At 43.1% G+C, this 15,242-nt stretch overlaps 1 protein-coding gene across 2 annotated transcripts in view; it reads right to left on the bottom strand.

Moving 5' to 3' along the window:
• The window catches only part of LOC106600476 (uncharacterized), a 30,136-nt gene that overhangs the window by 2,438 nt on the left and 12,456 nt on the right, over positions 1-15,242 (bottom strand). The window contains exon 2 of one of the 2 annotated variants that reach the window (XM_082969063.1): positions 1,022-1,113. The exons of the other annotated variant lie outside the window; for it this stretch is intronic. Within the exon in view, the coding sequence (XP_082825189.1) occupies positions 1,022-1,113 (92 nt within the window). The remainder of the gene's footprint in view (positions 1-1,021; positions 1,114-15,242) is intronic. 2 annotated transcript variants of the gene reach the window in all.

Genomic DNA, 15,242 nt, shown 5'->3' with positions numbered 1-15,242 from the left:
TGTTATTTGTCACATACATGTGTTTAGCGGGGGTAGCGAAATGCTGGTGTTCCTAGCTCCAACAGTGCAATAATATCTAACTAAATGCTTGTGTTCCGAGCTCCAACAGTGCAGTAATATCTAACAATTTCACAACAAATACCAAATACACACAAATGTAAGTAATGGAATAAGAATATATAAATATATGGACGAGCAATGTCAGAGCGGCATAGACAGATACAGTAGAATAGGATAGAATACAGTATATACATATGAGATGAGTAATACATAGACTAAGATACAGTAGAATAGGATAGAATAGACTATATACATATGAGATGAGTAATACATAGACAGATACAGTAGAATAGGATACAGTATATACATATGAGATGAGTAATACATAGACAGATACAGTAGAATAGGATAGAATACATAGACAGATACAGTAGAATAGGATAGAATACAGTATATACATATGAGATGAGTAATACATAGACAGATACAGTAGAATAGGATAGAATACAGTATATACATATGAGATGAGTAATACATAGACAGATACAGTAGAATAGGATAGAATACAGTATATACATATGAGATGAGTAATGCTAGATATGTAAACATTATTCAAGTGACTAGTGTTCCATTCCTTAAAGTGACCAATGATTTCAAGTCTGTATGTAGGCAGCAGCCTCTCTGTGTTAGTGATGCTATTTAACAGTCTGATGGCTTTGAGATTGAAAAACAGCTTCTGTCTCTCAGTCCCAGCTTTGATGTACCTGTACTGACCTCGACTTCTGGATGATAGCAGGGTGAACAGGCAGTGGCTCGGGTAATAACAAAGAACAAATGTGTGTGTCTGAGGGGAAATTAACTTTCATACAGCCAAAAGGGGTGAGAAATTACACCAATATCAGTGGACAATTTGGACTAATGTAAATAAACATAGATGATGGAACATATTCCCTTTTGCTGACGTGATGAACCACTAAGGGGACATAAATATTTACCATCTAAACCACGTGTGACCTCTCACCTCTCTGGCTGTAGAAGTGTTCTTCCTAACCAGTCCCTCAACAGCTCTCTGACTGAGCTCCACCCTCACTGGGTCTTCAGAGGAGAGGAATGCTGAGGAGGGATGGAAGGATGAATGGATCAGTCAGTCAAAGTGTGGAGCTGCTGTCTATGCTGTCTGACAAAAACACAATTTTAGTAGTTCATTAAAGTAAATGAGGCTTTATGACTGCTGAATACCAACTATCAATCACTTAGATCATGTATTTTCAGGTAGAGATACATCCTTGGGACGTCCCTAGCCCATTGAAGTTGACATTTAAAATGGTTAAGGTAGGGGTTAAGGTTAGGGTTTAGGGTAGGGATGTCCCAAGGATCCCAGATAGCATTGACCATCGTGCATTCTTCTGTCTCTTTTACCTAGCAGGTGTAAAAGAAACACAGACAAGACAAGTAGGCACGCAATGGATTATGGTCATTGTAGTTAATTATGTTTTATGCGCTAAACTATGTAGAATATTGGCCTGTTGGAAACTACAACTCCCTACTACATCACACAGTTCAATCTGGATCTGATTTATCTCTAGAGAAACTACAACTCCCTACTACATCACACAGTTCAGTCTGGGTCTGATTTATCTCTAGAGAAACTACAACTCCCTACTACATCACACAGTTCAGTCTAGGTCTGATTTATCTCTAGAGAAACTACAACTCCCTACTACATCACACAGTTCAGTCTGGATCTGATTTATCTCTAGAGAAACTACAACTCCATACTTCATCACACAGTTAAGTCTGGGTCTGATTTATCTCTGTACAATGTTGTGGTGGAAAAATCTATGTCAACCTCTTTAAGTTTATAAGGCTTCTAATGTGTTGAAGGATCTCTTTATGGTTGAGAAGTTTGTATGTTTGTGTGGGTCTGCAACCACACACCCTCTGGGCAGACAGGCCAAAGGCGCTTGCTTGGCCCAATTCGGGGAATCGTTGATCTACTTAAGAGGAACTGTGTCTAGAGTGATTTCCTGTTGTTTTGACACCTCACTGGAAAACTAGAATAACTAGCTGTTGCTACAGAACGAGACGACCAATTCACAGTTAGTCTGTGTCTCGTTCTCCACACACGTACACATACCAAGATCACGTGTTTTCTATATGCACAAGATAGTTTGACTGTATAAGGCTTCTGAACTCCTTGTGTCATCGAGCTCTCGGCCTTCCACCTCAGAGTGTAGGGCTGACCAGCTACTTTATTGCAATTCTTATCAAATAAAGGTTGATTGTTTGAAGAAATGTCAAAGTGTCTTCTTATTGGGTAGAATTTCCACCACAACGTGCAGTAGGCTTTTTCAATACCAACAATGATAGACTAGATCCATTCTGTTGTTGATTTACTTCTGTGTTTTGAGTCGTTGTCCCGTTGCATCACCCAACTTCTGTTGAGCTTCAATTGGCAGAAAGATACTCTAACATTCTCCTGCAAAATGTCTTGATATACTTGGGATTTAATTTTTACGTCGATGACATCATGCTGTCCAGGCCCTGAGGCAGCAAAGCAGCCGCAAACCATGATGCTCCCTCCACCATACTTTACAGTGGGGATGAGGTTTTGATGTTGGTGTGCTGTGCCTTTTTTTCTCCACACATAGTGTTGTGTTCCTTCCCAACAGCTCAACTGTACTTTAATCTGTCCACAGAATATTTTGCCAGTAGCGCTGTGGAACATCTAGGTGCACTTTTGCAAACTTCAGACGTGCAGCAATGTTTTTTTGGGACAGCAGTGGCTTCTTCCGTGGTGTCCTCCCATGAACACCATTGTTGTTTAATATTTTACGTATTGTAGACTCGTCAGCAGTGATGTTAGCATGTTCCAGAGATTTCTGTAAGTCTTTAGCTGACACTCTAGGATTCTTCTTAACCTCATTGAGCATTCTGCGCTGTGCTCTTGCAGTTATCTTTGCAGGACGGTCACTCCTAGGGAGAGTAGCAACAGTGCTGAACTTTCTCCATTTATAGACAATTTGTCTTACCGTGGACTGATGAACATCAAGGCTTTTAGAGATACTTTTGTAACCCTTTCCAGTTTTATGCAAGTCAACAACTCAATCTTAGGTATTTTGCGGCTCTCTTTTGTTTGAGTCATGGTTCACATCGCTTCTTGTGAATAGCAAACTCAAATTTTGTGAGTGTTTTTTATAGGGCATGGCAGCTCTAACCAACATTTCCAATCTTGTCTCATTGGTCTCCAGGTTAGCTGACTCCTGGCTCCAATTAGCTTTTGGAGAAGTCATTAGCCTCGGTGTTCACATACTTTTTCCAACCTACACTGTGAATGTATAAATTATGTATTCAATGTAGACAAGAAAAATACAATAATTTGTGTGTTATTCATTTAAGCAGACTATGTTTGTCTATTGTTGTGACTTACATGAAGATCAGATCAAATTTGATGACCAATTTATGCAGAAATCCAGGTAATTCCAAAGGGTTCACATACTTTTCTTTACACTGTACATATTACCTCAATTACCTCGACTAACCAGTGCCCCCGCACATTGACTCTGTACCGGTACCCCCTGTATATAGTCTAGCTATTGTTATTTAACTTCTGCTCTTTAATTACTTGTTCCTTTAATTTCTTATTCTTATTCATACTTTTTTAAACCGCATTGTTGGTTAGGGGTTTGTAAGTAAGCATTTCACTCTAAGGTCTACACCTGTTGTATTCTGTGTATAACAGATGTTGATCGTACTCTCCTTGCGTTGTGTTTTCTCCTAATAAATCACACCAGCCAGTGGTCCCAGTTGAGCATCATTTATTATCTGTTGTTAAATAGGAAACAGCACGTTAATTGTGCAGGGCTTGATGATATTGATGGCTGTCGATGGTAAAATCTGTAGCGTGAAAACAACTGTGTTAGCAGTGGGCTTATGTGACCAGCATGCTAGCTAACCTACTTATATACAGCAATCATATACCAAAGCACATCCCAGAAAGCCCCTCAATCCCTAACAGGCACCATATACCCAGACATGTATAAATCAGCAATGTACAGCAAACTTGTCAAATATAAAACAGTATTCTGAACGTGACCGACCCCTTGCATCACATTTTCATACTGGGGAGACCTGACATTTGCCATCTCCCCCATTTGCAAGCAGGGCCAATCGCAACACGCCTTATTATTCCATCCAGTTCTCTGCTGCCAATGACTGGAACGAACTGCAAAAATCACTGAAGCTGAAGACTCATATCTCCCTCACTAGCTTTAAGCACCAACTGTTGTGGGAGATTATTCAATGTAACTAGGTGCAGTTGCTATGCTGAGAAAAACTTCAAGCCAATAATTACATTGGCCAGATGCAGAAATGATGTCATCTAGTGCATGACTCCAATATTAGCAGGCAGTATTTAGACTGTCCACTTTGAAGAGCTAAGACAGAATGGCTATATAAGGAATGGAACATATAGGACCAGGGCCCCGCTACCTATACAGCTGTCAGATGTGGCCGGTAATAAGCAAGAACTGAGATGAAAAGATAATGGTGGAGAAAGGCCAATAGGAGCTGTTCATGGACATACAAGGAGTGACTATATGTGCTATGCAAAGACGGGAAAGACTATAAGGTCAGAACTCTGTGATTAAAGAATTTAGTATTTTCCATGGAGGGGCTCGGCTCTGTTACGTTTGTAATAAAGTCTTTCCATGGAAGGGCTCGGCTTTGCTACTTTGTATTAAAGTCTACTTTGAATTCACAAGTTCTAGTAAGAGTGTTATATTTCTGAGTCAATATTCCACCACACATGTTACAGGGAAGCGTGATAGTGGGGGGAGTTTGGAAGGCAGACCAGTTGATGCAGTTCACCATGTTACAGGGAAGTGTGATGGGGGAGTTTGGAATGCAGACTAGTTGATGCAGTTCACCATGTTACAGGGAAGTGTGATGGGAAGTGTGATGGGGGAGTTTGGAATGCAGACTAGTTGATGCAGTTCACCATGTTACAGGGAAGTGTGATGGGGGAGTTTGGAATGCAGACTAGTTGATGCAGTTCACCATGTTACAGGGAAGTGTGATGGGGGAGTTTGGAATGCAGACTAGTTGATGCAGTTCACCATGTTACAGGAAGTGTGATGGGGGGAGTTTGGAATGCAGACTAGTTGATGCAGTCCACCATGTTACAGGGAAGTGTGATGGAGGGAGTTTGGAATGCAGACTAGTTGATGCAGTCCACCATGTTACAGGGAAGTGTGATGGAGGGAGTTTGGAATGCAGACTAGTTGATGCAGTTCACCATGTTACAGGGAAGTGTGATGGGGGGAGTTTGGAATGCAGACTAGTTGATGCAGTTCACCATGTTACAGGGAAGTGTGATGGAGGGAGTTTGGAATGCAGACTAGTTCATGCAGTTCACCATGTTACAGGGAAGTGTGATGGGGGAGTTTGGAATGCAGACTTGTTGATGCAGTTCACCTAACTTCCACATGGGCGAGACATTCTACATGCCGCACCTTTAGTGCTGAATGAAACAGAGGTTCCAGGATCATTTACCACATATGAAACATATACTAGTTGGCTGCTGTTACAGGCCTCCTTGTGCTGATGGGAAATATCTTGATGGAATCTGTCAAATGTTGGACAAAGTATCTGACAGGGCTCCGGGCAGCCGAGCGGAAATGGAGGAAAACTAGCCTCCCTGCGGACCTGGCATCTTTTCACTCCCTCCTCTCTACATTTTCTTCCTCTGTTTCTGCTACTAAAGCCACTTTCTACCACTCTAAATTCCAAGCATCTGCCTCTAACCCTAGGAAGCTCTTTGCCACCTTCTCCTCCCTCCTGAATCCTCCTCTCCCTCCCCCCTCCTCCCTCTCTGCGGATGACTTTGTCAACCATTTTTAAAAGAAGGTTGACGACATCCGATCCTCGTTTGTTAAAACCTGTTGGGTCTAGGGGGCAGCATTTGCACGTCTGGATAAAAAAAATGTACCCGATTTAATCTGGTTACTAATCCTACCCAGTAACTAGAATATGCATATACTTATTATATATGGATAGAAAACACTCTAAAGTTTCCAAAACTGTTTGAATGGTGTCTGTGAGTATAACAGAACTCATTTGGCAGGCAAAACCCTGAGACATTTTCTGACAGGAAGTGGATACCTGATGTGTTGTATTGACTTTAAACCTATCCCATTGAAAAACACAGGGGTTTAGGAATATTTTGGCACTTCCTATTGCTTCCACTAGATGTCACCAGCCTTTACAAAGTGTTTTGAGTCTTCTGGAGGGAGATCTGACCGAACAAGAGCCATGGAACGGTGATGTCCCATTAGACACCTGGCGCGCTACTTCATGTTGGGTACCCTCGTTCCAATACGTTATAAAAGACTATGCATTCGTCCACCTTGAATATTATTCATGTTCTGGTTAAAAAAGGCCCTAATGATTTATGCTATACAACGTTTGACATGTTTGAACGAACGGAAATATATTTTTTCCCCTCGTTCATGACGAGAAGTCCGGCTGGCTTACATCATGTGCTAACGAGACGGAGATTTTTGGACATAAATGATGAGCTTTTTTGAACAAAACTACATTCGTTATGGACCTGTGATACCTGGAAGTGACATCTGATGAAGAGAATCAAAGGTAATGGATTATTTACATAGTATTTTCGATTTTAGATCTCCCCAACATGACGTCTAGTCTGTATCGCAACGCGTATTTTTCTGGGCACAGTGCTCAGATTATTGCAAAGTGTGATTTCCCAGTAAGGTTATTTTTAAATCTGGCAAGTTGATTGCGTTCAAAAGATGTAAATCTATAATTCTTTAAATGACAATATAATATTTTACCAATGTTTTCTAATTTTAATTATTTAATTTGTGACGCTGACTTGACTGCCGGTTATTGGAGGGAAACGATTTCCTCAACATCAATGCCATAGTAAAACGCTGTTTTTGGATATAAATATCAACTTGATAGAACTAAAAATGCATGCATTGTCTAACATAATGTCCTAGGAGTGTCATCTGATGGAGATTGTAAAAGGTTAGTGTATCATTTTAGCTGGTTTTATGGTTTTGGTGACCCTGTCTTTGACTTGACAAAACATTACACACAACTCTTGTAAATGTACTGTCCTAACATACTCTAAATTTATGCTTTCGCCGTAAAACCTTTTTGAAATCGTAAAACGTGGTTAGATTAAGGAGATGTTTATCTTTCAAATGGTGTAACATAGTTGTATTTTTGAAAAATTTGAATTTTGACATTTATTTGGATTCAAATTTGCCGCTCTTGAAATGCACCTGCTGTTGATGGAGTGCACCACGGGTGGCACGCTAGCGTCCCACCTAGCCCCAAGAGGTTAAGTCAAACGACACCGCTGGTCCTGCTCACATTGCCCTACCCTATGCTTTGACCTCTTTCTCCCCTCTCTCTCCAGATGAAATCTTGCGACTTGTGATGGCCAGCCGCCCAACAACCTGCCCGCTTGACCCTATCCCCTCCTCTCTTCTCCAGACCATTTCCGGAGACCTTCTCCCTTACCTCACCTCGCTCATCAACTCATCCCTGACCGCTGGCTACATCCCTTCCGTCTTCAAGAGAGCGAGAGTTGCACCCCTTCTCAAAAAACCTACACTCGATCCCTCCGATGTCAACAACTACAGACCAGTATCCCTTTTTCTTTTCTCTCCAAAACTCTTGAGCATGCCGTCCTTGGCCAGCTCTCTTGCTATCTCTCTCAGAATTACCTTCTTGATCCAAATCAGTCAGGTTTCAAGACTGGTCATTCAACTGAGACTGCTCTTCTCTGTGTCACGGAGGCTCTCCGCACTGCTAAAGCTAACTGTCTCTCCTCTGCTCTCATCCTTCTAGACCTTTCTGCTGCCTTTGATACTGTGAACCATCAGATCCTCCTCTCCACCCTCTCCGAGTTGGGCATCTCCGGCGCGGCTCACTCTTGGATTGCGTCCTACCTGACAGGTCGCTCCTACCAGGTGGAGTGGCGAGAATCCGTCTCCGCACCACGTGCTCTCACCACTGGTGTCCCCCAGGGCTCAGTTCTAGGCCCTCTCCTATTCTCGCTATACACCAAGTCACTTGGCTCTGTCATATCCTCACATGGTCTCTCCTATCATTGCTACGCAGACGACACACAATTAATCATCTCCTTTCCCCCTTCTGATAACCAGGTGGCGAATCGCATCTCTGCCTGTCTGGCAGACATATCAGTATGGATGACGGATCACCACCTCAAGCTGAACCTCGGCAAGACGGAGCGGCTCTTCCTCCCAGGGAGGGACTGCCCATTCCATGATCTCGACAACACCATTGTGTCCTCTTCCCAGAGTGCTAAGAGCCTTGGCCTGACCCTGGACAACACCCTGTCGTTCTCCACTAACATCAAGGCGGTGACCCGATCCTGTAGGTTCATGCTCTACAACATTCGCAGAGTACGACCCTGCCTTACACAGGAAGCGGCGCAGGTCCTAATCCAGGCACTTGTCATCTCCCATCTGGATTACTGCAACTCGCTGTTGGCGGGGCTCCCTGCCTGTTCCATTAAACCCCTACAACTCATCCAGAACACCGCAGCCCGTCTGGTGTTCAACCTTCCCAAGTTCTCTCATGTCACCTTGCTCCTCCGCACACTCCACTGGCTTCTAGTTGAAGCTCGCATCTGCTACAAGACCATGGTGCTTGCCGACAGAGCTGCGACGGGAACGGCACCTCCGTACCTTCAGGCTCTGATCAGTCCCTACACCCAAAGAAGGGCACTGCGTTCATCCACCTCTGGCCTGCTCGCCTCCCTACCTCTGCGGAAGCACAGTTCCCGCTCAGCCCAGTCAAAACTGTTCGCTGCTCTGGCACCCCAATGGTGGAACAAGCTCCCTCACGACGCCAGGACAGCGGAGTCAATCACCACCTTCCGGAGACACCTGAAACCCCACGTCTTTAAGGAATACCTGGGATAGGATAAAGTAATCCTTCTAACCCTTCCCCCCCCCAAAAAATATATAGATGTACTATTGTAAAGTGGTTGTTCCACTGGATATCATAAGGTGAATGCACCAATTTGTAAGTCGCTCTGGATAAGAGCGTCTGCTAAATTACGTAAATGTAAATGTAAATGAAATTGGAGTCCTGGGAGTGCATTCCGACGAAGATCAGCAAAGGTAAGTGAAGATTTATAATGCTATTTCTGACTTTTGTTGACTCCACAACTTGGCGGGTAACTGTATGGTTTGCTTCGGTAGATGAGTGCTGTACTCAGATTATTGAATAATATGCTTTCGCCGTAAAGCTTTTTTGAAATCTGACACAGCGGTTGCATTAAGAATAAGCTTCTCTTTAATTCTATGTAAAACAAAGTTTATGATGAGTATTTCTGTTATTTGATGTGGCTCTCTGCAATTTCACTGGATGTTTTTGAGGCATTTCTGAACAGGGCGCCAATGTAAACTGAGGTTTTTGGATATAAATATGAACTTTATCAAACAAAACATACATGTATTGTGTAACATTGAGTCCTGGGAGTGTCATCTGATGAAGATCGTCAAAGGTTAGTGATTCATTTTATCTCTATTTCTGCTTTTTGTGATACCTCTCCTTCTTTGGAAAATGGCTGTATGGTTTGTGTCTAGGCGCTGACCTAACATAATGGCAAGTTGTGCTTTCACCGTAAAGCCTTTTTGAAATCAGACACTGTGGCTGGATTAACAAGAAGTGCATATTTAAAATGGTGTATAATACTTGTATGTTTGAGGAATTTTAATTATGAGATTCTTGTTGTTTTGAATTTGGCGCCCTGCATTTTCACTGGCTGTTGTCGAAGCAGGACGCTACCGTCCCACATACCCCAGAGAGGTTAACACAGTGTCCAAAGAAGGGCCAGATGTATACAGAATGGTGTCGTCTGCGTAGAGGTGGATCAAGGAAACACCCGCAGCAAGAGCAACATCGTTGGTGTATACAGAGAAAAGAGTCGGTCCGGGAATTGAACCCTGTGGTACCCCCATAGAGACTGCCAGAGGTCCGGACAACAGGCCCTCCGATTTGACACACTGAACTCTGAGAAGTAGTTGGTGAACCAGGCGAGTCAGTCATTTGAGAAACCGAGTCTGCCGATAAGAATACGGTGATTGACAGAGTCGAAAGCCTGGGCGAGGTCGATGAAGACGGCTGCACAGTACTGTCTTTTATCGATGGCGGTTATGATATCGTTTAGTACCTTGAGTGTGGCTGAGGTGCACCCGTGACCAGCTCGGAAACCGGATTGCACAGCGGAGAAGGTACGGTGAGATTCAAAATGGTCAGTGATCTGTTTGTTAACTTGGCTTTCGAAGACTGTAGAAAGGCAGGGCATGATGGATATAGGTCTGTAACAGTTTGGGTCTAGAGTGTCACCCCTTTGGAAGAGGGGGATGACCGCGGAAGCGTTCCAATCTTTAGGAATCTCGGACGATACGAGAGGTTAAACAGACTAGTAATAGGGGTTGCCACAATGGAGGCGGATAATTTTAGAAAGAGAGGGTCCAGATTGTCTAGCCCAGCTGACAGGTTTTGCAACTCTTTCAGAACATCAACTATCTGGATTTGGGTGAAAGAGAAGCTGGGGAGGCTTGGGCAAGTAGCTGCGGGGGTGGGGAGCTATTGGCCGGGGTTGGGGTAGCCAGGAGGAAAGCATGGCCAGCCGTAAAGAAATGCTAATTGAAATTCTCGATTATCGTGGAGTTATTGGTGGTGACAGTGTTTCCTAGCCTCAGTGCAGTGGGCAGCTGGGAGGAGGTGCTCTTATTCTCCATGGACTTTAGTGTCCCAAAACTTTTTGGAGTTAGAGCTATGCTACAGGATGCAAATTTCTGTTTGAAAAAGCTAGCCTTTGCTTTCCTGACTGACTGTGTGTATTGGTTCCTGACTTCTCTGAAAAGATGCATATCGCGGGGACTATTCGATGCTACTGCAGTACGCCACAGGATGTTTTTGTGCTGGTCGAGGGCAGTCAGGTCTGGAGTGAACCAAGGGCTATATCTGTTCTTAGTTCTACATTTTTTGAAAGGGGCATGCTTATTTAAGGTGGTGAGGAAATTACAATTAAAGAATAACCAGGCATCCTCTACTAACAGTGATGAGGGGTGGTCGTTTGACCGCGGACCCATAACGGATGCAGGCAATGAGGCAGTGATCGCTGAGATCCTGATTGAAAACAGCAGAGGTGTATTTGGAGGGAAAGTTGGTCAGGATAATATCTATGAGGGTGCCCATGTTTACGGATTTAGGGTTGTACCTCGTGGGTTCCTTGATAATTTGTGTGAGATTGAGGGCATCTAGTTTGGATTGTAGGATGGCCGGGGTGTTAGGCATATCCTAGTTTAGGTCACCTAACAGAACCAACTCTGAAGATAGATGGGGGAGCAATCAATTCACATATGGTGTCCAGGGCACAGCTGGGAGCTGAGGGGGGTCTGTAACAGGCGGCAACAGTGAGAGACTTATTTCTGGAGAGATACATTTTTAAAATTAGAAGCTCGAACTGTTTGGGCTTAGGCCATGGAAAGTATGATAGAACTTTGCAGGCCATCTCTGCAGTAGATTGCAACTCCTCTCATTTTGACGGAGAATGTTGTAGTTGGGGATTGAAATTTCAGAATTTTTGGTGGCCTTCCAAAGCCAGGATTCAGACACGGCAAGGACATCAAGGTTGGCGGAGTGTGCTAAAGCAGTGAGTAAAACAATCTTAGGGAGGAGGCTTCTGATGTTAACATGCATGAAACCAAGGCTTTTACGGTTACAGAAGTCAACAAATGAGAGCACCTGGGGACACACAGGGCCTGGGTTAACCTCTACATCACCAGAGGAACAGAGGAGTAGGATGAGGGTACGGCTAAAGGCTATCAGAACTGGTCGTCTAGTGCGTTGGGAACAGAAAATAAAAAGAGAAGATTTCTGGGCGTGGTAGGATAGATTCAAGGCATAATGTACAGACAGGGGTATGGTAGGGTAAGGGTACAGTAGAGGTAAACCTAGGCTTGAGTTACAATAAGAGAGGTTGCATCTCTAGAGGCACCAGTTATGCTAGGCGAGGTCACCGCATGTGTGGGAGGTGGGACAAAATAGTTCTCTGAGGCATGTTGAGTGAGACTAGGGGCTACGCAGTAAAATAAAAACAATGATAACTACCCTAAACAACAATATACAAGGGATATTGACATTAGAGAGGCATAAAGCAATCACAGGTGTTGATTGGGAGAGCTAGCTAAGACAACAACGGGTAAGACAACAGTTAAATCAGCTAAGACAACAACAACAGGTAAAATGGTGATGAATGGGCAGAGGGTCAGTTAACTACACACAGGGCCTGAGTTCGAGGCTGGGACCGACAGATAAACAAAATAAACCAAATGGAGTACCGTGAGTAATGAACAGTCCAGCAGGCATCAGCTATGTAGCCAAGTGATCATAGGGTCCAGTGAACAGCAATATATGAAGCAGGGAAGCCGATATGGTAGTCTTCACTTCGCTGGCCGGGAGATGCGCCTGGCTCGAGGCTAACTGCTGCTAGCTTCGGCACAAGGGCGTTAGCCAATCCGGTGCAAAGGTCCAGAGTTTACGGCAGGAATCCGGTGATGTAGTGACTTCTAGTCGTCTTAGTGAAGAGTCTGGGAGGCATCAGCTGTGTAGCCGAGTGATCATAGGGTCCACTGAGCAGGCCGGGAGATGGGCCTGGTTCAACGCTAGCTTCGAGGCTGGGCCACTCGGTAGCAGCTAGCTAGCTGCAATTATCTGGTGTAATGGTCCAGAGCTTACGGCAGGAATACGGTGATGTAGTGGAGAAAAACAGTCCGATATGCTCAGGGTTCATATCGCGCTGTGCAGACTGGCAGGTATTATTCAGGCTAAAAGCGGCTGGTGTCTGAGCTAAAAAGGTAAAGACCGCTAGCAGTAGCTAACAATGACTAAATAGCTAGTAGCTAATTAGCTGGTTAGCTGCTGATGGAGGTTCTAGCTAAAAGGTCTAAAAAATTGCAGATCCGTATCACATTGGGTGAGGCGGGTTGCCGGAAGGTATATTTAATTTAAAAATGGAAAAGAGATTGCAATATATACAAACATAACATTTACAACAAACACGTCTTACTGCTACGCCATCTTGGATTACAAGATGTCTCTCAGTTAAAAACCATTGGATTTAGCAAACTCTGAAATTATTTTGTATTTCTGTGCCGATGAAAACTGTTTTTCCAGCGTAACATAAATGATACGTAGTTCGAGTGCATTTCAGAATACAAAAAAACTGTCCGACAGCAAGATTCCGTATTTAAGTTGAAGTTCATCATATGACAAGCGTAACGTTATGACTATAACTACTGTTCTCTTTCAGTCGGTCAACTTCGGTAAAACATACTATGGGAAAATACAATCATTCCCCATGCCGCCCCAAACAGATACTAAATGAAACGGCCCGTGGCAGACCATCCAGACCTTACCCCGCAATTTCCATCAGTTTGGCAATTTATTAATTGTCTTTTGTTTGAAACACTCCTGTCAATGTTGAGTAAAGATGCACACCTGATTACACATATAGAAGTAGGACTAGTCTACCTGGCCTGTGTGCAAATGTAGGCCTATAAATGTGCCCATTTGGGGATGTCTGGTAGTATTTCTGATTGTCTTAACGCACCACCACTAATGAGCTGTGGAGCTTCTCAAAGTAATTTTTTTTTTTCTTCACCTCAAACAGCAAGTAAACTAAGTCTAATCAAAATCAATTGCGTACGACAATAGTTCCTCAAAGTATTTTCGTAAAATATTTCCACTCGGCATGAAAGGTAAAAATGTAATGCTCTGATCCAGTGGAAATGTCATAAAATACCTGATTACTTCTTATGCTTTGCACAAATAGCCGACAGCTGTGTCTGTCCCAAACTCACTGGTGCGGGAAACTCTGACGGCCCAGAATATTTTATACAATGTTGCAAGATTGTTATCACAAGTTTCAGAGGACCCAGTTGATAGTTGATACAATGTTTCAAGTTTGTTGTAGACAGGCCATGTGCAGCAAATGTGAATTATAGGATATTTATTTTTATCAGGATATTTTCTACCTGTAGGCTGCAAAGTTATTATTTGTTGGCTTTATGTAGACTATTTTTACATAGTTGGCAATAAAAGTTACTTTTAGATTTGTATAATTTCCATTTAGATTTAGATAGAATGTAGATTAATCACAGACAATGATTTTGAGATACTATTATAAATTAAATGAAACTGTTCCAGTAAAATGTACATATGAAAATCGTAACTGGCACGCAGGTTGGTAGAAACGGTAAGATAACTTGGCACTCCAAATGGAAAAAGTTGCCGACCGCTGGTGTAGCACATTACTGGAAACTTTAGGAGCATAACGGCAGAATTTTTCTCCTTCTGGTTAGGTTATAATGATCTCTGGCTCCCGAGTCATTTGTGTGTCTTAATTATTTAATCAAACAGCATGCTTAAAGCATCAGACCAGTTCAGTACATATAGTTGATTTTATTAAAACACATGGGGTGTGTCTATATATGGAAAAATACACATTATAACATTTCAACCAATCGTTTGGTAGAAAGAACAGACGACTCTTGGTTGACCAAGATTTATTTTAGGTGGGGACACTAGAACATGATTTTGGGGCAACGCAGAGTGGCTTCGGTAGAAGTCTCTGAATGTCCTTGAGTGACCCAGCCAGAACCCAGACTTGAGCCCGATCTACCATCTCTGGAGAGACCTGAAAATAGCTGTGCAAGTGATGGTCCCCATCCAACTTGACAGAGCTAGAGAGGATCTGCAGAGAAGGATGGGAGAAACTCCCCAAATGCAGGTGTGCCATTTAAACTAGCTAATTGAAAGGGGGGAAAAAATTATTTTATCAATTTTAGAATGAGGCTTTAACGTAACAAAATGTGGAAAAAGTCAAGGGGTCTGAATACTTTCAGAATGCACTGTATACAGTAACACCTCCCCCATAAGCATTCCTGTCTTTTCTGTAGATGTTATATACCAGTTTGCTACTGCTGTATCAAAGGAATTATCTCAGTGAGTTTCAGAGATGAACAGTACAGTGCATTCCAAATTCAATAGGCGGGCAAGTAAACAAAAACGTTTTCAAAGAAAAACTATTCCAGAAAATGTCAAAGCGTATATAATGCCCGTCCAAGAGACTTTCGACCAATCGCGTTCACATTGTCATGCTG

Source organism: Salmo salar, chromosome 02, assembly GCF_965601325.2.
Source record: "Salmo salar chromosome 02, fSalSal1, whole genome shotgun sequence".
Classification (NCBI taxonomy): Eukaryota; Metazoa; Chordata; class Actinopteri; order Salmoniformes; family Salmonidae; genus Salmo; species Salmo salar.
This window is presented reverse-complemented; position numbering and strand designations above follow the sequence as displayed.